The 26,359-nt window shown below is 41.6% G+C and overlaps 1 protein-coding gene across 1 annotated transcript; it reads right to left on the bottom strand.

Moving 5' to 3' along the window:
* LOC146389512 (uncharacterized) lies at positions 1–13,458 on the bottom strand. The gene is made up of 8 exons (XM_084919092.1): positions 13,422–13,458; positions 11,555–11,902; positions 9,283–9,615; positions 9,087–9,182; positions 7,926–8,233; positions 7,240–7,561; positions 2,821–3,162; positions 1–2,425 (listed from the first exon to the last, which is right to left on the bottom strand). The coding sequence occupies exons 1-8, from the start codon at positions 13,456–13,458 to the stop codon at positions 2,334–2,336; spliced, it is 1,878 nt and encodes a 625-aa protein (XP_084775218.1). The 3' UTR covers positions 1–2,333.
* Between the last annotated feature and the right edge of the window lie 12,901 nt (positions 13,459–26,359).

The raw sequence follows: 26,359 nt of genomic DNA, 5'->3' as shown, positions 1-26,359 counted from the left end.
TCTGTTTTATTTGTCAACAACCCAAACCCATAATACATATGGGGGCACGATGAACAGTAAAAGGTACAAATGATTAGAATGTGAAAAAGGATCACACAGCATTTCACTTAGTGGATTTGATGCCAGCGTAATGTTTCACACGATCGATGGTATCTGGAGTCACATGGGAAATCCGTATCCACTGGTTGTCATTCAATAACATGCGGGCAGTGAGTCTATCCTCGGGCTGCAGCTTCAGCAGTTTGAACACAATTCAGCTGACGTGTTTACACCACATCACATTGGGCACTACAGTTATAAGATTACGGTTGCAGTCATGATCATCAACTTCATCTGGATCTAGAACCCGTTTGATGAGTTCATCCGTAGCAATGTCCGGATCGAAAAAGCTTAGCGTCTGACATCAACATAACTCTGACATCACTGATCAATAATCAAAGAGCACACAGATCAAACTGTCAGCCATCAGCCATCAGAGGAGTCGGATCAATGGAGCTGCTTCTGTTCCTGATGTCCCCTGTTTGATCCTGGACCTGAACTCTCCCTGCAGAGGAGACACAAGACAGTCAGACACACACACACACACACACACACACACACACACACACACACACACACACACACAGAGGCCTGCTTGTTGTTCCTAGAGTATTTAAAAGTAGAATGGGAGGCAGAGCCTTCAGTTTTCAGGCCCCTCTTCTATGGAACCAGGACACAGACACTATCTCTACTTTCAAGATTAGGCTTCAAACTTTCCTTTTTGCTAAAGCATATAGTTAGGGCTGGACCAGGTGACCCTGAATCCTCCCTTAGTTATGCTGCAATAGACGTAGGCTGCCGGGGGATTCCCATGATGCATTGAGTTTTTCCTTTCCAGTCACCTTTCTCACTCACTATGTGTTAATAGACCTCTCTGCATTGAATCATATCTGTTATTAATCTCTGTCTCTCTTCCACAGCATGTCTTTATCCTGTTTTCCTTCTCTCACCCCAACTGGTCGCAGCAGATGGCCCCGCCCCTCCCTGAGCCTGGTTCTGCTGGAGGTTTCTTCCTGTTAACAGGGAGTTTTTCCTTCCCACTGTCGCCAAAGTGCTTACTCATGGGGGGTCAAATAATTGTTCGGTTTTTCTCTGTATCTATTATTGTGCAATCTACTGTACAATATAAAGCGCCTTGAGGCGACTTTTGTTGTGATTTGGCGCTATATAAATAAAATTGAATTGAATTGAATTGAAAAATCAGAGGCACATACAAAACGACTGGAGTACACCAAAACCCCTCCAGAAATCCAAACAACTCACAGTAAGACCAAAAATCAGGCAGATTAATTCAGTTTGGGAAAGCCCCGCAACAAGAGGAATGTGAATACAGGTACAACATATTTCAGATGTGGGTCCCAAGTTCTGTGGAACGAGTCCAAAGTGGAAGTGGGTTATATATTTGTTGGGAATATACATAAGACTGGTATGCCAGGATTTCTTGGTTGGGATTGCTGGCCTGCAACAAAGGAGCAGGATATTCTTCCTGGCCGAAAAACATAGCAGTTGGAACAGCCTTTTGTGCCCAAAACTCACATACTTATCAAATCAAACAAAGCTCATATAAAACAAACGGACAAAAATGTTGTCCCTTCATTTCTGTCAAACAATGCTGTATGATACTAACCACGTAGTGGTTAGTATCATGGTTGCTAGGCAACCTGAGCACCACGACTGAGACTGGACCATTACATTTTACAAGTCTACAAGCATCACATTTCTTCTCCTTCTCGGTTTTTGAGGACACGGCCCACGTAGACCGCAAAGTCCGGGTCCTCCAAGGCTGCAGCCCCTGAATTGGGATACAGCCCAAGTTTAGTCCCTTGGCAGGTCAGATGACTCAGTCCAACATATAAAGACACACAAAAAAGTCCAGAGAAACAAAGACAAATCCGAACAATCCATCATGCTGAGTCAAAGTGATCACAGGTCTGCTTTGTTGGAGATGAGCCTTCAAAGTGGAACATGTGGACTGTTCCTTAATACTACCACTGAAGGCCACGCCCCTCTGGTCATGTGATCATGTGGTTTGTAGGAACGCTCCTCTTCCTCAGAGGATCCACCTGTGCTTCCTCTCCTCTCTCCTCCACCTGTTACAGTGAGGGAACGTCCTCCATGATGGAGGAGCTGCTGGAAAGTGCTGAGAGTTTCCTCCAGAGTGAGACCTCTGTCACAGTTCAGAGGATCTACGGCAGCAGAGACCTTCATGGACACTAAAAGTCTCAAACACACAACAACAACATCACACTGACTCCACTCTGACATCACTGATCAATAATCAAAGAGCACACAGATCAAACTGATTGATCAGCCATCAGAGGAGTCGGATCAATGGAGCTGCTTCTGTTCCTGATGTCCCCTGTTTGATCCTGGACCTGAACTCTCCCTGCAGAGACAAGACAGTCAGACAAGGACAAACAACAACAATAGACCAAAAACAAGAGTGGAGCTGCAAATAAGGCCGAGAGGAACGCTGCAGAAAACTGTTCATGTGTGAATTCATAACTTCATAGATTTCTTTGAGCACTAAAATCAGAGCTGCTTCTATTTCTAATATGACAGCTGTACATTAGAGCTGGAACACTTTAAATGTGAGCCATAAAAACATGATACTCTACAAGTGCATTCAGCTCTGACACTGTCACATCATGAAGGAGACGTGGAAATCACACAAATCAAAGTCAAATCAATTCTATTGATGGAATATTGTGTGATCAATAGACTGATCAGTTTCTAATCTGTCATCTATCAGCAGTGTCAAGCACTCAGACACACACAAACCTTTAACTTTGAGTATCACAGTTTTGTGTCTCCAGATTCTCTCGTTGCGGTTATCATCCCTGTTGCTGACTTCACATCTGTATTCTCCACTGTCTCTCTCTGTGGGCTGTTTCAGGGTCAGACTGAGGTCTCCAGTTTTCAGCAGGTCTTCATTCATCGCCGTTCGGTTCTTGTATTTATCATACTGCTTTTCAAGCCGGTCAGAGCCCTCCCGATACATGTGGACCATCTTCGTTTCATCATATCCCCACTCCACTACAACATCTTGTGGAGCTGTGAGTTCTGTAGTTTTGAAGGGCAGCAGGACAGACTCCGCCCCCTTCTCCACCTCCACCTGACAGACTGAGAGGACAACAGACACAACATGAGCTGTACAGCAGCAGCAGGTTTTCAGGGTTGTAGAGGAAGCTGAAAGAAGGATCAGAGCAGAACTGAAATCTATCAGTAAAGTTGATCATTTCAAGTTACGGTGTCCTTTAAAACTGGAGTAGTGCAGTTTTACATCAGTTCTATTTTATTTCACTTATAATGCACCAAATCACAAATAATAAAGACCCAACAATAACACAAAGACAGCAGAGAAACCCCAACAATCAACATCTATATGATCTATATTTCACATTCAGTCTGTCTTCCTGTCTTTGAATCAGCACAGAGGAAGTCCTGAAGTCACATGACCCCTCTAACAGGACGATTAAAGTGAAATTTAGCCTCACTTTAATGATGATTACTTTGTCTCTATAGCAGAGCTGCGAGCATTGTTTTCTGCCGTCACCATGTGACCTCTCTCAGACCTGCTCACTCACCTTTAACGCTGTTTTTCCCTTCAGTAATCCTGTCAGTTCACTTAGCTGGGCCCACGTCCTCGTTTTAGGTTTGACAACATTTTTAGCAGACAAAGATGAATAGCTTAGACATGAATTGAGCTGTGGTTAGGGGCAAGCCTCAGAGGGTACTGGCTGCGGCTCGCAGGCCTGGCAGATCCCCATGTACTAATGAGAAGTGAAAGGATTGAAGGGTGGAGCAGGAAAAGCTTGTAGAACTGGGGGATCATATATAGATAGGACCGTGGGGCTGCTCCTGAAATTCAGATACTTTATCTCCAATAATACTGAGAGCCAGGAGAAAGGGCAAGAAACGATTCATTCATCTGAGTCTTTACTCTGAGAAGTGACAATTATTTCTGCATGTATGACCTGACACTACTTTGACCCCCTCACACCAGGTCAATGAACCACAGCTGTATACTCTTCTCTACTACATCTAACTAGAAGCAGCTATCTGTCTAATGTACAGCATGATACAGACAAACAAGAACATCTCATGTACTGGACTCATACGCAGAACACGGGAGACTTAATGCAGTAAGTCAAAGGAATATAGTTAAAATGTTTGCAAAGCAGGGAAACACAATTATATACATCACCAGTACATCACTCACACGCTCACTTACACCACTGGAGCCGGAGATTAAATACATCATTACTTAAAGAACAAGACTTCATTAATTATTTCAAAAAAGGAATGGGCAACATATTTAGATAACAATGGCCCACCAGGAATATCACCGTGTGTTCTATGGGAAGCTGGAAAGGCTAACATAATATCTTATTGTTCACATAAGACAAAGGAGGGGAAAAGGCTTGTATTAGAACTGAACAAGAAATTCGATCATTAGACTCTGCCTGTGATGCCTCACAAACAACAAGCTAAACCAACAAACTAAAACTAGAATGAAATAATTCACAAGCGAACACAGTTTCTGATGCAAAAGCTGCATTTGGAGAACCTTGAACATGGTAATAAATCTGGAAAATTTCCCCCCAAACCACTTAAATCTAAATAAGGAAAAAACGCTTCCACTGGGAAGATTCCTCATGATCAACAATAAATACATAAAGATGTTAAAGATTGTTATGAAGCTTTATACTCATCACAGATTAATCCAACTAATGCTACCATTTTCTGGATTCACCTCATTCAGTGTCTGAATTCTGAAACAGCCCCAGGTCCACATGGTTTTCCAGCAGTTTTACATTTTGGCCTACACTGGCACCTTCTTTTTTCAAGATGGTAACTCAGATTTACAATAATCACACACTATCTCCAAACATGATCTCTGCCATCATTAGTCTGCTTCTTAAACCAGCCCAAGATCCTACGCTTCCATCCAGCTACTGCCCAACCTCACTCACAAATGTAAGCCTTAAAATACTTTGCACTTGCCCGAAGATTATAAAAAAATCTCTCCATTCATAATCCATCGTGACCGAAGATGTAGAGTTCCTCTGAGATAGACAGCTGAGAGTAACTCTAGAAACTCTACAAAAACCAAAACACAATGGTGATCTACAACTACCACATTCTTTACACTACTTCTTATCCAACAAAGTGCTGTGTTTCAGAATGGATTAAACCTATTAGACAGCTGTGAAAAGAAAATTGTTAGAAGGCAAAGAAACTTCGACTCAGATATCTATTTTACATGTACATATACATGGGCGATCCCCATCACGGTCCGATCTGTTCTGCACCAACGTGTGCAGAACAGATGTGACACAGAGGAAAACCGCCCAGGGCTCTTAGCACATTCTTTATTTATACTTCAAGCAAGTTTCTACAGCAGTAGGAGTGGCATGTATGGAACTGATAATATCTCCTTAAAAGGAGAGACCGTTAGCTTGTCTGTTGAAACAGGAGATAGCTTGGTATGTATAGATCTCAAAACATGTCCATAAAAGGAGAGACCGTTAGCTTGTCTGTTAACACAGGAGGTAGTATCGTATGTCACCGCATTCTTTCTGCACATATGGTCTCACTCCCTTTTCCTGTGGTGTTTCCAATTCACAAGCTTTTCTTCCTTTAAATGAAGCTACAACTAAACATAATCACAAAACTCAAAAATCTCTCAACAACAGCTCATGGCTGGACCTAGAACAAGCACTCTGTGGAAAAGTACAAATCTGTAATCTGCCTGTTAGGCATCATAACTGCTTTAAAAGCCTCAACATAAACACCCGGAGGGAATGATTAAAAGTAAAAGTCTTCACGTATCCCATTTAAATTTTGAATAATCCAGTAATGTCAGAAAAATGACCCTTACACACTCAAACACATGCACGTACTCCACAGACAACTCTGCTGATAACTATATACATGCTATTCAGATAAAACTGAGGTAATTGTACTCGGTCCTAAAACTCTTGGTTTGTAACCAGATACAGTCTGGAGGCGTCATGTTGGCCTCCAGTAACACTGTGAGGAAGTTCAGACTCATTTACTTACTTCTAGATTACGTCAGTTTGAGGAGAATGTCTGCGTCTGCATAAAAACAACTGGATGAATTTGTTTCACTGATCACTGACCAGATCAGCCGACCACCATCAGTGAACTACATGGTCACTGATGGTGGTCGGCTGGAGGCTTGTCTCCCTGTATGCCCTGCAGCTGGCTGTGGGGTTTTCTGTGACTGTGGTCGTTTGGCGGCTTCCTGGGGGCTGGAGATCTGCAGGTGTCATTTTGGGGAATCTGTGTGTCTGCCTCGGTTGGTGGTGGGAGTGGTGGTGTTTTTTAAGTAATGACCCCAATCCTGATGGCAACAAAGAGGGGAAATAGCTCCAACACGCACAAACATTTGATCGCACAGCATGTACTCAACTAGATAAATACTTTATTGCTGCTTAGTGATGGTGGTCACACTCACAGAGAGCCGATGAAAATCGACCAGCAACCAAATCGATATCTGATTGATAATGGAATCAGAATCACTAAATTCTTATCAATTCCAAATCCCTACTTTAAACTTAGTACACTCATGTGCCCTGCCTGGGACGAGGTCCACTGGTCGCTTGCAGGCTCTTTCATATTGTTGTCTTCCAGATGTTCTGTGCTTTTATTTTCGATTTTTTCTGTTGCAGCTGTAGCAGTGGGAGATTCATTGCTTTTCTATTTGTTGTCTGTCTTTATTATGTTTTCTCCCTCCTGCCTGTGTCAGCTGGGACGTTTCCATATTGCACATGTACTGTAACAACAGAAGTGGCTTAAAAAAGAAAAGAAAAAGAAAACCAGGAGACAAACTGAATGCAGAGCTTGAGAGTCCACAAAACACAAAACTCTGGGTCAATGATCCAGGAACCATGACACTAATGTGATTTATATGATCGAATTCAAAGCTTGCTTAGATTTCTCATTATGGATGATTTGATTATAAATCAATTAATGGTTCATCCTGTGAGATAACGCTTTCCGTTTCTATTTTCCGTCACTGATAGTGGTGCCCCAGTATTTTTCTTCTCCAGTGCAGGGTCATAGTCGAGTCTATCCCAGCTGTCGTTAGGCTAAAGCATGCAGCCTGTATAAGATAGTGGAGGTCGAACACAGAGAGAACACAGTGTGTGCACCAATAAAATCCTCTCTGACCTTTGACTCTCAGATTGCCCACTGCTTTCTTAAACACGATGTTTCCCTCTTGGCTGTAGACGGTGCAGGTGTAGACTTGTGTGTCTCTCTCTGTGGGGTGTTTCAGGGTCAAACTGAGGTCTCCAGATTTCAGCAGGTCTTTATTCATCTCTGTTCGGCCTCTGTAATCCTGATCCTGTCTATCTGGCTGATCACAGCCATCCTGATACACGTGGACCTTCCTGTTAGCGTCTCTCCACTTCAGCATCATGAGGTAAATCAAGTGTGGTTTTACAGGACAGCTGTACAAAGGCCTTCCCTGCATCCACCTCCTTCTGGGGGACTGAGAAGACAGTGAAGCACGTGTAAGTGATACAGACAGCAACAACAACACTGACGGTAACATTACCTCCAATTCCACTCCTTGTTTCATCGACTCAGACTTGTGATATTTCCACGTGTGTTTATGTGGAATATCAGAAAGTTTTCATAAAAAAACATGCATGTAGTGATTGTGACTGAGATGTGAGCGCTAACAGCGTACACATATATGTGGGACTGACTGAGCTTTAGCAGTATGCTAGCCACATGCTAAACAAACATTATGAGAAACTCATGAAAGTCTCATGGATGATGTGGACACTCACAGTTCATCTCTGAGCTTTTACAGTGACCTCTGACCTCTGCCCGGTATCTACAGCACTCACCTCCACTGACAAAGAGCAGCAGGATCTTTCCCTCCCCTCCTGGACGGTGCAGGTGTACGTGTGTGTGATTGTGGGGTATTTCAGGGTCAGACTGAGGTCTCCAGGTTCCAGCAGGTTTCTCTTCATCTTTGTTCGGCCTTTATAATCCTTGTGCTGTTCTTCAGGCTGGTCAGAGCCGTTCTGATACACATGGACCGTCCTGTAATCGTTGTCCTTCCACTCCACTTTAGCGTCTTCGGGCAGGTTAACTGTGATTTTGCAGGGCAACTGGACAGACTCCACCCCCGATTTCACCTCCACCTGGTAAACTGAGAGAATAACAAAGGACAACATGATTAGGGCTGGGTATCGTCACTGATTTTCAGAGTCGATTTGATCGACAATTCAATTCATTTTGAATCAGGGAAATTTTGCCGCAGGCAGTCAGAAATATTGTAATTCTGATCACGTATCAGTACATTTCCATTTTTTTTATATCTATAGAAAGCTGACACTTGCGAGACTTTATGAAAGGTGTAAGCTGTTTAGTAAAGTCATGCTGTGGAGCTGTTTCACTGATCAATGACTGAGTCTGAAGGAGGTTTTCTGACTTCTGGAACAAACCTGGAAGTTTCTCTTCAGCTCTCTGTAGCAGCTGTTTGTAACTCTCAACTCTTTCAGCTTCTGACCCTAAACTACAAAAACAGTTCAACATGCCCAGAATATCTTTCTGTTACCTGGATACTTCAACATGGCAATAGAGACAGAAGGTAACATGAATCATTTAAGTTAGCCCAGAGTTTCCCCTGCAAGTTCACATGAAAGGGGCGGGGTTTATACATGTTTATACAAGTCCTCAACTTGTTGCACTGACATTCCTGTAACAATGCAACGCACAGTTTGCATGTCATTTAGGGGTTTTCAGTCAAATGTATTTCCCCAGCAGAGAAGTCACTTGGATGAGTGACGAAACGTTTCTCCCACAAAACACAACGTCCAGATGAACAGAATCAACTTTTGGAGATTCACAGCATATGTTACCATGGCGATTTTCCCTGTTAAAAAATGAACCACCTTCATAGCACAGAAAACCCAGGATTAACCCTGAGCTACCTACATAACCAAAATCTGGAAGGATACCTGCTAAGCGTCAGTGTTATGGGTAATGTAGGAGGGACTCACCTGACATGAAATAATGCCGGAAATAAAATAATAGACGTCCAGAAACGACGAGAACCAGAATAATTGGGAGTGCTATGCCCCAGGATGGAAACCGCTCTATGTAGAAAACAATAAAAGAGCATAATGTTAAAACATAATAATAATGATATCACAAGTATGGCTTACATATACAGAACCTTTGATATATATCTCTGACCTTTGACCTGCAGCACTACTTTCTGTCTCAGGATGTCTTTGTCCCTGTAGATGGTGCAGATGTATCCTCCACTGTCTCTCTCTGTGGGGTGTTTCAGGGTCAGACTGAGGTCCCCAGTTCTCAGCAGGTCTTCGTTCATCTTTGTTCGGTCTCTGTAAAGGCCGTCCTGTTTCTTAAGGTGGTCACTTCTGTTTAAATACACATGGACTATCAAGAGTTCTGGGTCAGAGCGAGTCCACTCCACTGTGGTGTCCTCAGGCAGGTCAGGTTTTGTTTTGCAGGGCAGGATGACAGAGTCTGAGCCTTCCTCCACCTTCACCTCCACCTGTTGGTCTGAGAGGACAATAAATCGCAAAATCGACTAGACATCTGGGAGCTGAGCATTAATGTTGCTGACCTCTAACTCTGTTGTAATACATCTAGCGTTTCTTTTTGTCCAATGAAACTGAACTGGATCTTTAATGCTAATATTCCATTTAATCATAATTTGGTAATTTCCAACATTAAAAACCCTTGATGCCATGGAAACATTGCTTAATGCACACAAAGACCTTTTCTAAAAGACACTTATAAAAGTTTTCAGCGTGCAAATGTAGTGTAATTTAAACATAACTAAGTGGTACTGAAAAGAAACAGCTGGATGAACATGTGTATGTAATTAGACTAACAGGTCAGTGACATGATTGGTATAAAGGCTAAGTAAGAAAATGAAAGTTAGCTGTAGAGTGCTCAAGCAATACAAAAACACACCTGACAGAAAAGTTTTCAACTGCCTTTTGAAGGAGTCCACAGAACAAGGCTGGAGTGCTACACTGTTGTATGTAAGTATGAGAATTTTATAACTAATTCTAAAATCAACTGGGAGTCGATGTAAAGCAAATAAATGAAGTGTGCTTCGAGCTTGTGTGGCACCTACAAGTGTATGGTCAACATTGTAATTTGGTTTAAACATTTATTCATGTAAAAGGCCTTATTTCATTGTGCTTTTGCTCTTTTCAGTTGAAGCTATGATGATGTAATTGCGCGGCATCGCAACAAGGGAGAAGTAGCTGTGAGTGTGATAGGCCGTTGCAACTGTCCTGTACCTCAGATGAGGAAGAGCCTGCAGAAAAAACGCAGCTCGTGTCTCTTGTCTGTACTTTTCTATATAAAACAGACCCCATAGAGAAGGCCTGTAATACTTGCTAGATTAGGAGTCTGGCTTCAGCATTTTGTATCACTTAGAGGCATAAAGGAGATTATTTTTCCAAGCTGGTAAGTAGGACATTACAGTAATCTAGGCACAGTGACAGAAATGCATGAAAACGTTTATGCATTTAAGTGCAGGAGACTGCAGACATTTAGAAATGTTCCTTCAAAGGAACGTCAGAGAGATTTTGCATCTGAGTCAAAGCTCAGAGAAGAATCAAATACACCAAGATTACCATCACTGGGCAGCCTATCCAGATGGCAAGGCTTAAAAGACAGACAGCTGGATGCCATCAGCATAGAACTGATAACATTTAATGACCTCAGCTAAATAAAAGATGTAAAATAAAAATAATGGACTCAGAATTGAGCCTTGCAGAACCCCACAGATCAGATCAAAAGTGTCCGAGCAGGATTTGCTTGCTCTGAGTTAAAGTTAAAACCTGAAAACAAAAGTAACTGTGGATATAAATGGCCAAATATAGGTCATGTTACTACTTTCAGTGAATGTGTAAATATCAGAGACATGGCAGGGCTAGACAAAGGTCAGCTAAGGAACTGGACTCCCACCTGTCAGTGATGCTAACATTGCTGATGATACCAGGACACCCTAAAGCAGGCCCAAGGTAACCTGCCCTTGGACAGTATCCCACATCCACATGATCCTTTGGGAGTCAGCAGACAAGTTTAACAACAGCTGGTTGAACACAGTTTGCCCAAGAACTCAGCATTTTACTTTGCTTGTTAGCTTTTTTTAATGAGGTCTTGGGTTTCACTGGGAGCCAGCATTGACCAGAAAAAGGGTTCAGCAAGTGGTGAAAAACCTCCGCATCCCTGAAGAGTGTTACACAGTTTTTACAACTAAAAACTGTCATCAAAAAAAGGAAAATATTATGAATGATCTCTGCAGTTTTTATACAAAGTGTTCTCCACATTTTTCCTCTGCTTTGTGACGACCATGGAGCTTAGATCTAAAAGGCTGTTGTTTGTTTTAAAGGATTGGCAGAAGACTTTGAGTTTAACCTCTGATCGGTCTACAGTACTGACTCCTGACCTGTATGATAAGCAGGTGTTTGTTGCTGACCTTTGACCTGCAGCTGTATATCTGTCAGTGTCTGCTCCTCTCTCCCAGCACTGATGGAGCAGGTGTAGCTGCCACTGTCGATCAGTTGTGGTTTTTTCAGAGTGAGGCTGAAGTCTAAAGTGTCCAGAGCATCAGGCCTCACCGATGTGCGTCCGCTGTAACGCCGGTTTTGTCCTCTGAGATCATCTCCTCCTCCTCGTCGTAGGTGGACGGATTTGGGATGAAGATCACTGCGATTCCACATCATTGTGAGGTCCACAGGTATGAAACCTGAGTACATACAGGGCAGCAGGACAGATCTTTCCCCCTCATTCACCTCCACCACCACAGCCAGGGCATGCTGGGAAACTGAGGAAACACAAACAGATGTAGAAATGAACTGCAAGCTGTGTGTTTGTCCCAGACTCCTCACAGGTGACAAATTAGCTTCAGAAACCCAAGACAGGTGTTTGAACACTGAAACATGGACTCTTGACTGCACAATAGTAAGCTGTTATAGTAAGTGTTTCCTTCACCACTTAATGTGAACATTGTGTTGTGTGTCTGTGAGAGTTTTGTACCCTTGTAAACCAAAATTTTTAAAAATTTTATTTTTGTGCATCTACAGATGAGAATTTTGTTTGTAAAGATTTTTATTACACAAGTTACAAATTTATTTTGTTAAGGTCTGTTTACAGATACAAAGCAAACAACTATGTTTAAATCTCTGCACTCAGGTTCCCTGGTTGTGTGTGACTCTCAACCTACGAGTACGAATTTTGACCTGATTTTTCTTCCTTTCAGCTGATTGGTCAATGTCATGTCAATCACAAATGTAACAATCCAATCAGAGAGCAGATGGGTTCAGCTGTTGGGGGGTGCTTTATGGAGCTTCAGGTCCTTGAAGGGAATAAATGCCCTTTTAAATGCCAGCCGAGCGTTTTCCTTCATCACCACGAAGGAAAACAGTCTGTGGTGGTCGTAGCTTCTATCGGATATTTACATAGAGATCCTCTATGTAAATATCCTCTACTGCATTACCCTTCAAGGACCTGCAGTTCAAAAAAGCGACCCTCCGACAGCCAATCCCATCTATTCTTAAATTTGTGATTGACATGACATTGACCAATCAGATGAAAGGAAGAAAAATGGGGTCAACATTTGTACTTGTAACTTGAAACTGAGTGCAGAGTTTCTCACGTATGTTTTGGCTGAGTCCACACACAAATCTTTTTTACACATACAAATCCTGATTTACAAGTACAAAATATTTATGACCACAATTTGAGCCCATAGAAAACACCAAACACACATTTGCGTTTATCATTAATATGATGTGAGACGGAGGAGAGAGCTTCTTATCGTCTACTATCTTGGGTTTTCCTCAGTAAGCAGCTCCCTTTCTGTTCTCAGTTCTAAAACCACATTTTAAGTCTCAAAAACTGGTCTTCAAAATTATGGGGACGGGCATTTTGTCCACATATGGGCTGTTGGTCCCCACACGTATAGCAAACTCTCAATTTTTTTAAAGATATGTAAACATGCTATGCACACACACACACACACAGTAAATAGGTGGACTGCTGCAGAGGTATGTCAGAAATGTTGCTTCATGGCTGACAACAACTACAGACACATCTGTGACTGCGATGAACATCTGAGTGTATGATGGGGACTGAACCACTGAGCAAACAAAGGGATTTAGTGTAAAACCATTTCAGGCTGTTGTTCAGCGTCTCCATGATCCACAATCTTCTACTACAGTCCTTCATACACTTACAAACAAAGCTGCTCCTTTCCTCACCGTTCAAGTTACTCGTTAGTGACATAGTTTCAAACGTTTTCCATAAAGTCTGTATTTCAACAGTATTTAAAGTGTGTTTCTTACTGCTGATGAGGAGCAGCAACACCAGCAGCATCTTCATCCCCCTGTAAAATATCCAGCTGGCTGTATTAACCGACACCGACAGATCAGAAACACTGAGACCTTTCTCTCTAAATGCTGACACATAAAGAAGAGTTTGCTTTCAGTTCAAGACTCTGTTCCAGAAAAACAGGTTCAACAGCCTCTGAGTCTCTCTGTGTGTGTTCTTGACACACAGTTCACACATATGTGTCTAAAATGTGACAAAATGCTTTACACACAAATCTGTGATTAATCAATATTCGTCTAATAAGAAATAAATTTCAACCTGCCTCAGAGCATGAGTATCAACAAATGATGAAGGGCTGACTGCCTTAGAAAATGTAAACTAATCTGTAAAGTAAACAACAACAACAACGATGGTTACTTTTTAGTTTTCTAAAATTTAAAACAGGGGTCTCAAACTCGCGGCCCGCGGGCCATTTGCAGCCCACGTCACCTCTACTTGCGGGCCGCAAGTAGAGGGCAGAGTGTTACAGGCATGGCCCTTTAAGACTGTAGCCTCATGGGCGGTGTAGTCCGTGCTGCAGGGAGAGCAGGGGACCGCCCCTCCCGCTGTGTGTGTGGGCGTGAGGGAGGGAGAAAAGGAGCTACCGAGCAGAAACGGGAGACAGAAGCATGTAAATATAAAAATAACCACTGCAGCCAAAAAGAGAGCCTGACGAGCCCAGTAAGCTATTAAGACTCGACTGTACACTGTGTTCGTGTTTTCCTCCAAAACAATAAAGTTCTGCTGGAGCAGCTTTTCAACGCCTCTTTCTGTCTCTCGCTAGCAAAGCTGACCCAGACAGTAAAGCTAGTTCCCGGCTACGAGCCCGACTCAGAACCCAAAGTATTAGCCAGAGGTCTCCTTACCGCGGTTCGGAGCTGCGGACCTGGCCGAGGTAACAAGAGAGTGCTAACATGTTGAGGGCTGTGTTAGTTCAGTGACAGATTTATTTGGAAAGAAAACAATTTTCACTTGCAGTCGAAAACTAATGTACACGCTCATGCCTGCATTTTTATTTTGTTGAATACAAACAAAATTGTAGCAAAATTTGGTAGTTCAATGAAACTACTGTACTACACTGCTGAGTGACTGTCTTCTGCTCGTCAAATACATTTCATTGCAATGTTGACCCTGCGCTAACTTGCGTATGACAAATGAAACTGAAAGGCTTCAGATAGTTAAGAGTGAGAACAAAATTGCGTTCGTGTTTGCAATTTTGTCTTCTTACACAATATTTGGAATTAAATAAAAAAAAAAACACTAAATTTTAGGAAATATTAGTGGGTGTTTTCGTTTTTGTTTTTTTGTACTACTTGGACACTAAAGTGGCCCTCCAATGAGATGATTGTGCCAGAAGTGGCCCGCAGCTCATTTGAGTTTGAGACCTCTGATTTAAAACATGTTGATTAAAATGCAAAATGCATATGTTAGATCTTTTGTAGCACACTGGCAAATGATTAACCTTCTCATTAAAACTCTACGAGGTTTCCAAACAACATTTGATTGATCAGAATGCACACAGAGTTGTGCTGTTCATTTGCAGTTTATGCATCAGAAACTGTTCAATGAATTACTGTTTGGAGACAGTTTCAGATCTATTTGCAGACAGTGGACGTGCATGTACACAATCCTCTGTACAAGGTACCTTTGCTAGTTCATGAGGAAGGCATAACTGAAAATATGTGGTAAGGGGACCATTTCAGGATGTAAACATATGTGTTCATTTGTCACTGGTTAGAGTGAGTGGAAAAAGGAAAAAGAATGATAAATTTAGTGCTATGTGAGCTCTGAAGTTATATTTTATAAATACAGAAAAGGATTATAGTTAACAGTCCAGCATACTGAGTGTTTTTTTGCCTCAGATTATATAGATGTTGATTTGTAGTAAAAGACCATTCTTAGTGGTCCCAGCCATGCTGCTAACGGGTTTGTGTCACAAACTTATTATAAACCTAAAACTTTGACAGACTTGGATCCCGTGGTAGAAACAATGAGCGTGTATGTTAACACTACAGGGACTAATTGGGACAGAAGAGGTTTCATTTTGTAAATTGATTTAGCATAGTCATTATTGTATTCTACGCTTGCTATCAAACATCATCGTGCAGTAGCTCTAATATATATATATAATATAAAAGACCTCCAGAGACAATGAGGACGAGAAACAGGAGACCCTATGGCGGAGGTTGGAAAAGGTTCTGTGGTGCTGCAGACGTGTTGGATGTGTTTTTGTCTATCCTGTCTCAGTCTATTTCCGATTTAGCCTAATGATCACTTCCATAGCATATGATCATTCAGTCTCATGAGTTCATAAATATATTGGGACCAGACCTTATTTACCTCTCTGTTCCGCTTTTCATTTCCCTCCCTCTCTCTCACTGGCATGAGGTAGATCTGCCTCGCCCAGGATCTAACACTGAACCTTGGTGAGGCCTACCCCCAAAACAAGTCGTAGGGATGTGTATGGTTGTTTATATTCACTCTCATGTCATTTACTTCCTTAGAAACATAACTCTCATTGCATCTGCTCGTTTTATTATCAAGTATAAAAGTAACAGCCCTTCTAACATCCCTCTCACACTGCTTTTATCCTGTTAACGATTTCACTTTGTTCCTAATCCCAACTGACCTTTGACCTGCAGCACTACTTTCTGTCTCAGGATGTCTTTGTCCCTGTAGATGGTGCAGATGTATCCACCTGTGTGTGTGTGTGTGTGTGTGTGTGTGTGTGTGTGTGGAGTTTCAGGGTCAGACTGAGGTCTCAAGTTCTCAGCAGGTCTTTGTTTATATTCGTGCAACCACAGTAGAGGTTGTCCTGTTTTTTTACTGTCATTTGGATGCACATGGACCATCATGAGTCCAAAGTCAGAGTGAGTCCACTCCACTGTGGTGTCCTCAGCCAGCTCAGATTTTGTTCTGCAGGCCAGGGTGACAAACTATGACCCCTCCTCCACCTTCACCTCTGCCTGTTGGTCTGAGAGGACAATAAACAGTAATATGAAGCACAGAAGCAGCACTAGTTATACTTATAGTAATTGAAGCAGTCACATAAGACTCATTTAGAATTCAAACAAAAAAATCCTTCAATTCATTTTGAAATTCAATGCAGAAACAGCTCTGGACTACTTTCTAAATATCTTCTTCAGTACTGTGCATGGATGGATGGTTGTTTACCAGCAGCAGTCAGAAAACGTCTATGGAGGGAAATCATTATATTTTCTGGACTGCATAGTGCTGTGTCTGACACAGCTCAGAAATACATGCTGGCATTTTCATTTCCACAACATATGCTAGTTATTAGAGCAACACACTATTTGTCCTCCTTTGTATGCACTGTGCATACAGATCCTTAATATGACATTTTAACATTTTAATTAAGAAAAAAGCCTTAAAATGATTCCAGGGCTTTGGTACGTCTCAAAAACCACAAAGATTTGAAAAAGTTTTTGATCATAAACAGAGCTGAGCTTATCTTTGGATCACAGTTTGTCTCTGTCAGCTTTCAGTGAGTCACATTTAGTGTGTGCAGCCAAACATGATGGCAGACTGCCACAGATCACTTCTGAGGAAAGAGGAGGCGTTCAGCTTCCTCATAGTTTCACACCTGGTGACCAACTTTATGCCAGTATCACCTGTCTCTGTCCTCACAGAGGTCCCGTCCGGTAAATAAACCATTCCTTTGAAGGTGATCAGCTTTTTCATCACCTTCTTTCAGGACTGTGTTAAATAAAAGGAAGGTTATAAATATAATGATATTATCACAGCTCACTGCATAAAGTAAGAGCTTCTAGAAGTAGTTCTTTAATTGGAGGTGTGAAACAGTCTGTCAATAAAAATACATTTTAAATTGGATTTAAAATTTAAGCATTAATTAATAATGAGATTTCTTTGAGCATCAGGGTCTCACAGGCATGTTGTTTTTTTAAGAAAGTAATGACTGAACAGGAGAAAGTGAATCCAAATAAATCTGCAGATGTTAAAGGTCCTGTACCTAATGATTTGTCTGATTTGTTGCTTTTTTCTCAGAGCAGCCTTTATGTCCATGATCTACATGGAAACACATCTATGGAGAGGAAATCCAGCTGCTGAGGGTCACATCTGCATCATTGTAGCTTCAGTGGATGTTTCAGTGTCAGGACTGAAGGTGGAGCTTTGTGTGTGTAACTGTAAAAAGACAGATTCTTTTACAGCACTAGTCGATTCTGCACACTCTGCACAGCAAGCCCCATTCACCCAGTCATACGAGCACTTTTTCTACACATGACAGAGGAAGTGGGGGCTCAGGATCGTTTGGCATGCAGAGTGATTGAACTGCCAACCATCCACTTCGTAGATGACCTGCTCCACCTGCTGCAGCCACCCCGATTGTGTTTGGAGAACTCGGGCGTGAAACTAGGAGGAAAGCCGACGTCCTCCTCTTTCCACAGAAGTGATCTGTGGCTGCTGGACTTCATTCCTCAAATTAACAAAGTGTGAAGCTGAACTCTGAGCTGTGACAGTGTGAGCAGTGTGAGAGTGTCAGTAGATGATCAGCAGAGGAAAGTGAAGCTGCTGTGAGCTGATGTCCTGAAGGGCTTTTAAAGAGTCTCTGAGTTTGACAGGAACATGAAGATGTTTGTGGTGTTTGTGATCCTCCTGCACGGTAAGTACACCTTCCTCTCTCTGCTCTCATCATCAGCTTTTCTTTCATCTCTCTCTCTTTAATGCGTTGAAGTGCAGCAGGAGGAGATTTCCATCAAACACTGGATTCTGATTCAGATCAAACTAACAATCCAAAGCAGCAACTTTCAAATCACTGGATTCTTCTTGGTGGCTTTCAGATGAGCTCATGTTACAATCAGCTGCTGTGTGTGTTGTTGTGTAGCTGAAGCTCTGACTCACATTTCATGTGTGACCAAAGGAAACTTGGTGCTGTGTGACACACTTTAGATTCTCTGCTGCTGCTTTGAACTCTTCAAACTAAAGAGCCAAACTGATGATTGGCTGTGCAGCTCTGACATGGCACCAAATGTCCCTGTTATCAGCTGCTGGATGGACGTTATCAGAGCTTTTTAGTCCCACACGGATCACCAGGAGCTCCTCCTCTGTCTGCAAACAGGCTCAGCAGCTCTGATCATTCATTGGAGTCAGCACAGAGTGTGGAGACATCTAGTGGTGGTGGAGAGAAGTGCGATCAAAGCTCTGCTGGTAATTGTAGTTACTGTAAGGCAGAGGTGTCGAACTCCAGGCCCCGAGGGCCGGTGTCCTGCAGGTTTTAGATCTCACCCTGGGTCAACACACCTGATTAAAATGATTTGTTCATTACCAGGCTTCTGGAGAACTTTGAGACATGTTGGCTGTGTCCCAATTCAGGGTCTGCACGCTTGAAGTACGCGCACTACGCGTACTACGTACGGTGCGTACTATAAGTACGAGAAGTGCGGAAGTGAGAGGCTTGTGAAATGGGACGGTATACACTTTGTCGCGCTGTTCAGGTTGCCTAGCAACCATGATACTAACCGCGAGACACGTTACATACAGCTTTGTTTGACAGAAATGAAGGAGAAAAATGTTTTGTTGGTCATTCATTTTTGTCATGACATCACTTTGATTAGTTGAGTATCTGAGGCTGAGACCACAGGACTGTAAACCATGATTGTTGGGCTTCATCTCTGTGCTGAACAGTCATTTAAGATTAGTTAGTAAATAACAATTAGTTAATGTTGTTCATGAGACTAAAGTCATCTCACTGTGGTAATGTAAATATAATATGGCCAATATAGTATTGTCAGATTATTATGATATACATACATACATATATATATATATATATATATATATATATATATACATATACACACACACACACACACACACACACACACACACATATATATATATATATATACATATACACACACACACACACACATATATATATATATATATATATATATATATATGTGTGTGTGTGTGTATACATATATGTGTGTGTATGTGTATATATATATATATATATATATATATATATATATATATATATATATATATATATATATATATATATATATATATATACACACACATATATGTATACACACACACACACATATATATATATATATATATATATATATATATATATATATATATATATATGTGTGTGTGTGTGTATACATATATGTGTGTGTATATATATATATATATATATATATATATATACACATATATATACATATATATATACACACATATACATGTATATCACTGACTTTCAGCTTGTTGTGTTTGTGGATATATGACTGACTTTAATTATTAAACATTCGCACATAAATAAGTGACGTCATATTCAGTACTTTTGACAGTTCACTCTTCGGCCGCTCCATCTTATTAGGGAAATTCCACATACATAAATGTAAATTTCAAAACTCAACCCCATCATTTAATTTGTTTTTGATTGAAATTGAATATTACTTAAACTCTCTTAAATTAACTTCCAATAAAAAAGGTTTATCATTGATTGAAATTCATTCAGAAATGTTTAACGAATGAGCTGTCACAACTTTCAAGTACAAAGTTGTTATGAAGTCTGTCACATTCCCCCTTTTTTTTCTTTTTTTCCCCTTTATTTATTCATCCTTCTTATTTCATTGTACTGTATATTGTTACTCTTATTTGCCTTGTATGTCTACTGTACAAACTGAACTGGAATGACTGACTGTTCACTTTATAATTTCAATAAAGTTTGGAAGAAAAAAAAAGAAAACCTCTTCGGTCGCTCCCTTCTGCCGTATTTTGCGGCAAAATTATCCACACCCACCGCCGCGCTATGAATTGTGGGATATATGGGACCACGAAGCGTGCACCGGACCACGCTTGATATTTGGGGAAATCGACGGCGCATTTGGAGTATGCATTTGAAGTACACTTCGAATTGGGACAGCCGTCGTCGCGTGGCGGTGACGTAACCGCACTTAAAATGCGTACTTCAAGCTGCAGACCCTGAATTGGGACACAGCCGTTGAGGAGGTATTTTAACCATTTAAATCAGCTGTGTTGATCAAGGACACATCCGAAACCTGCAGGACACCGGCCCTCGAGGCCTGGAGTTCGACACCTGTGCTGTAAGGTCTCTGATGGAGCTCTGTGATTGGTGGATTGTCCAAACTAAATTAAGTGATAATGAACCAAATTTGACACTGAGCTTTGTTTTTAGCTACAAAGTTTATATCTTCATTCTTTTCCCTCTGCTTGAGGCCTGAAGCCATTCAAAGGTGGGAGATCACTCCACTGCACTGCAGACAGATTTCAGACCTTCATGAATTATTTCTAAGGCCTGATGTGGCTTTGCTTCCATCTACATGACACATTTATTCACACCTTATGAACCAATCAGGAGCCTCCTACCTGTTCCCACAGACGCCTCATTAATAAAAGGAAATCAGTGTTTCTATGAGCCGAAGAGCTGAACTCAGACTTTAACTTAGAGCCGGATCTTCGACGTGAACGACGCGAGCTGGCTCCTTATCGCGAGCCGTGGGTTGTGTTTTTCTTTCTCTCACCCTCTCTCAATCAAGGAGCTGCTCCTCGGCCCATCATCGTGTGCTTTCATGCTGAAACTTCTACTGGACTAACTTTGTTAGCTGGAAAACAATCGTGTCCACAAAATGTTTCCTTACAAGGTGAAGAAAGTTTCATTTAAACCAAATCATGGATTTTATTGTGAAAAATCTTCAGAGTGGTATAGACGTGTTGCTTTGTGAATTTTCCCACAGACGTTGCTCCTGTGCTTCCACAGCTGTCACGCAGACACATTACCGACTTCATGTCCAACAAAAGCTGCCAGATTTGTACTTTTCCACGTCCACATCCATAAATGTGACTTTTCAAATTAAAAGCAACACTTCCTGTTTCCATGTAGAAAATGTAAAACCACGTGGAAGCTTTAAACATTAATGTTTGTGATGCTGTTGACGTCTCATTTTCAGTCTGACATGTTTTATACTCATGTATGTCTTGTTTGTGATGAAGCTTCATCCTGTTTTCTGTGTTTGATTTGATTGTTTATCAGCTGACTACAGCTCATGTGCCCATCCACCATGTTTCCTCCAACCTGTGATCAGACTGGTGCTCCACCTGGTGGTGGTGATGCCTCTCAGCTGTTGCCATGGAAACAGAAATGCATTGATGTGACATTGTCCTGAAGGATTTAGTTATTCTTTATGGTTAAAGAAATTGCAATGATTTATTCATATTTATTGTAAATAATTCTAATTATACATCTTGCTTCCATATTTGTATCTTGTGTCACTAAAATACATTTTATTTTAATGTTATACATTGATTAATGACCTGCAGAATCTCCTTATCATATTAAGTGATTCATAATTGTCACTTTATGCTTTCTCCATCTCTAAAGTGATGACATCCTTGCATTACATACTTTAGGTTCATTTTCTGCAGGCAGGTTTCTGAGAGAGAACAGGCAGATTTACACTATAACATGCAGCGTTCTATAGATGGACACATAAAGAAATGAAAAATTACATGTATGTGCTGACTTTCTAAACACTTTGTTACATTTATGATAAAGTAGATAAAACACATTTATGTCGGCCTTGGCTCATAGTTCTTGTCTTTAAATTAACTTTGTATGTTTCAGGTCCTGCACTCTCAAAGACTGAATGAACAGCATTGCAGCCATGGGTCACTGTGAGCATCACAGGGAAGGTTGAAGCCGCCCACTGCACCTGTAAGGCTGGAGTCGCAGAGACCTGCACCCACGTCACTGCTCTTCTGTTTAATGTAGAAGCAACAGTGTTGATCCGTGGCACAAGGACTGTTACAGATGAACCTGCAAACTGGGTTTTGCTGGGTAATGTGACCAAGATACAGCCAGAGGTTGGCCATAAGATAGACTTCTCCTCTTCAGCTGCCCAAAAAAAGGCTCTCGTCGCCCCCCATGTAAAGTCAGTGTGACGCCCCTGGTGTGAATCATGGAGAACAGAAACTGTTAACGCTCTAGCATAGCATCAATATATAGAAGAGCAAGCATGCCCAGTCACTGACGACACATGCTAGCTGTGCCTTCATTAGCAGTTAGCATTAGCCATGCTAGCTTCCTGTTACTGTGTTCATGTGCTACGTGCTGATTGTCGCTGCAGTGATATTTGATGCTCCACAAGCTGATTTAATTGGCTAACAGTCCTCTTTACTCGTTAGTGTAGTAAAGTGTAATGTAGTAATTGGCTATTTTGCACACACACATGGGGCCTTGGAGGCCAGCTGCGTTACTCAGAGCCTGGTGGGTTGGGCTGCTGCATTCATTCACCCCGTCGCTGCTGCCTGCCTAAAGCTCCCCCCCCCCACACACACACACAATTTTTACAACACTCCAGTTTGAGTCTCATTATATTTTAGTAGTTTCTGAGTTGAGGAGAATAACAAGACATTTAACATTCGATGTAGCCTCATTGTTGAGTATTAAGCACAGATTAAATAAAGACGTTTAAACTGAAGAATATCTGAGCGGATGGTGCAAACAGCAAACAGCTGCTGCTGAAGACGCTGCAGTCCACAGGTTGGAGGAACAGACAGTGACACACAGACAGGTCGGCTGCAGTAACACTTTAATACAGGACACCATCAACAGTAAGTCCATCACATGGTCACAGAGTTATCACAGTAAAGTCACAGGAACACGGTTACAACATGACAGCAGCTGCTGAGCCAGGCTCCCTGCATCATCCAGAGAAATAAAAGCAAACTATAAAGTGAGGCTGGAACCGACAGCACTGATGCTTTTCTCTGTCACGTGTCAGTCTCTTTGGATTTCACACTGCTGAGTTTAAAGACGTATGAAATGAGCCTCCACCCTCTGCTGCTCCCTGAGCTCAGCTCACGTCTGTCATTAGGCCAGTGCAGCAGCTGACTGCATGTTTGAGGCTGAAGGTGTTTTTCCTGTTAGTGATATTCAGTCGCATTCCTGCTCTGTGTGTGCGTCTCTGTAACAGTGACATTCGTGTCCCTGCAGTGCTGATAAATCAGGATGTTTAAGGAGCTGAAGTCAGCAGAAACAGACGGAGCAGCTCAGTCTCACTGTTACATTCACTTTGTCACAATATTCAACTTTAAGGACACTTTCAGCAGACCTGAGGGAAATCCCAGAGATAACACTGTGTCAGGCTGCACACGAGCCGAAGGCAGCTTTTAAAAAGGCTTTTCTACATTAAAGAACAGACGATGACTTATACAGAGGGACATCATCATTAGATCTGCTCAGTCTGAAAGTTTGCTCACAAACAAGTCAACGCTTTGAAACTTTCACCTGTTTTTTTCTGGAGTTTTCTTTCTCTCTCCATTAAAACCAAACTGCCGTAAAATTAGAGACAGTTTATCTGCTAAAACATGATAGTGATTATGTCCTTGTGTGTTATTTTCAGACTTGGGGAAAATTCTGAGAATTAGAGAAAAATAATAACAAAACGAGGCTAAGAGCATCCATTCATGCAGGGATTACCATGGCAACAGAGTCCTCTTCTTCAGACAACACTCATGTGTTAAGTATCAGCAGCTACACGGACTGAAAGCATAAACACTTCAGTCTGAAAATAGATTTCTTTGGTTTGTTTTGCGCGTGTGTGTGTGTGTGTGTGTGTGTGTGTGTGTGTGTGTGTTTGTTTTAGAGAGTACATTTTAAAAGACTTACTGAGAACAAACACAGTGTTTCTTGAAAGTAGCAAAGCTGCACAGCAGATAACGATTTGTAAAGTTAAACACAGACAGCTAAGTGTTTGAGTCTGTTTTGTATGGCGCTTGCTGTTTCACGGTGCATCACAGGATAATTGTCGTACAGTCACGACGCTACAGATAGAGACAGAAAGCAAAGGAAACAAAGCAGCACTCGAGCTATGTTACAAAGAAATATCAGGCTCACTGCTGCTGAGTCAGCGTTGAAGCTGCCTGCTCTGGATCAGCTCTAATGGCACTTTGTTTCAGAGTCAGCATGTGGCCTGTTGGTTCATATTCTACATCATTGAGTCGCTGTGATTGTAAAGTGCATATGATACAACTCTCACAGATACTGTGCAAACCAAGCGAGCTGTTCAATTCTAAAGCTTTATTTGTCCTCTTGGTGGACAGCACCTCCACCTCCTGCTGACTGTTACAGCCACGGAGCAGCTCCTTCATCCCCACAGTCACTCTGTGCAGTGCACACACACACATCGCTGCTCCCACCACACCAGTGCTCTCTACAGTCTCAGCTGACTGCAGAGACCCTGTAAATCAAGGGCGTAGATTTGGTTTTGGCATTGGTGGGGACGGATGATTCAACCATCGAACCCTGCCCTGTTTCTTTTTTTTCCTTTTCGTCTTTGCTTCTTGATTAAAAAAAAGGAGAAATATACTTGCCTACATATGCTATTCTACATGCTTTTAAACCATTTAAAATTAAAATTCATAGTTTTATATGTGAATTATATAATGTTAAGTTACTATTAAACAAGTGACTGACTAAGTATTTTATACTTTAGTTTACTTCAACCATATTCCATATAAATCAGGTATCATACAAAAATAAAAATAGCTTCAAATACAGTCATGACAATAAAAGAATATGACTTTAAGGACTTAACAACATTACTTCAGTTATACTGCACCAACATCTCTTTTACATTAGCACTAAGGGAACACTGAATGACCTGGTGGTTTTTGTCCATAAAACTACTCATCTAAGATTACCACAAAGTAACAGATCTCTCAGCAAAATTATGCAACATTTTAGGCACATTATTGACCCAATCAACTCAGTGAGCTGGGATGTTTTACTCTAAACATGAACTACTGTTACAGCAACAGACATGGACTACTGGTGTCCCACACAACAACTCAATGTCCACTATGTGAAGGAGCCAAACACATGCCTGCTCCTGTCATTAACTGAGATAAACTGCTGGCATATTTGTTTTACATCTATACTGTCCAGTCTCTCCTGGTGGACATGGCAACACGTTATTCATTCACATACATACAATTTTAGACTGATGTGGACCAAAGCCTAAAACGATGTGCCGGGAGTTTGCTGTTCTCCCCGGTTCAGATATTTGAAGTTTGCACAGCTACATTCTCGCCTGAAAATTTTTTAAAAGTTTACTTTGCAACCCAGAAAGAGTAATAAGAGGGGCACTGAAATTCGGGATTGTCCGAGAAAAAACGGGAGGGTTGGCATGTATTGCCTTGCATAGCCTGTAACGTTATTATGATGGACAGATTTTATGAGTGAACTTGACTTTAAGTGACTTACAGGTTTCTTTGAAAAATACTTTCTTATATCCAGGTTCTTTTTGCTGCCGTCCTCCTCTCCTCCTTGCAGGTCCTCGCAGCGCAGGATTGCCGCTGCTAAAACTAAACAGAGCTCCGTGAAAGGCACAGCCAATCACATTGGCCATATTTGTCACATGATATAGCACTCCAGTAGAGGACGTAATTTAACTCTTTCTGCACCGCTGGGTGAATGAGACGCTGACAGATCGCTTTTTTTTATTTCTATCGGGTTTGTTTTTCTTTACTCGAAGAGATCAAATTATTGGTGGGGACACGTCCCTTCCGTCCATGCCAAATCTACGCCCTTGCTGTAAATACATTTGCATAACGACTGAACGTCTTTCTGTGAAATAATGTGAATAATGTTGAGAGTGAAATCGCTGTCACTCCCAGACTGCACGTGAAACGTTATCATCTGTGCAGCAAAAAGATTTAAGCAGCTGCTTTTCTATTGTTCATGTCGACAGAAGCATCAAATAAATCAAATGTACACTCTGACGATCATGAGTGGGTTTGTTTTCTTTCTTTTTTCACAGAGAGTAGTGAGAAACAAGTCTGAGCATGACTCTGTTTGTGCCCGTTCAGCCATGACTCAGCAGCTAAAGCAGGG

This window comes from Perissodus microlepis, chromosome 3, assembly GCF_051167445.1.
Source record: "Perissodus microlepis isolate ML-2025 ecotype Zambia chromosome 3, ASM5116744v1, whole genome shotgun sequence".
NCBI lineage: Eukaryota > Metazoa > Chordata > Actinopteri > Cichliformes > Cichlidae > Perissodus > Perissodus microlepis.
Note: the sequence above shows the minus strand (reverse complement) of the source record. Positions and strands in the feature narration are given on the sequence as shown.

Coding starts and splice junctions, on each gene's coding strand:
- LOC146389512 (XM_084919092.1), bottom strand. CDS start 13,458: ATGAAGATGCTGCTGGTGTTGCTGCTCCTCATCAGCA. Junction 11,903..13,421: donor GTTGCTGCTCCTCATCAGCA/GTAAGAAACACA, acceptor GTGTTTCCTCAG/TTTCCCAGCATGCCCTGGCT. Junction 2,426..2,820: donor TGTGATACTCAAAGTTAAAG/GTTTGTGTGTGT, acceptor TTGTCTCTGCAG/GGAGAGTTCAGGTCCAGGAT.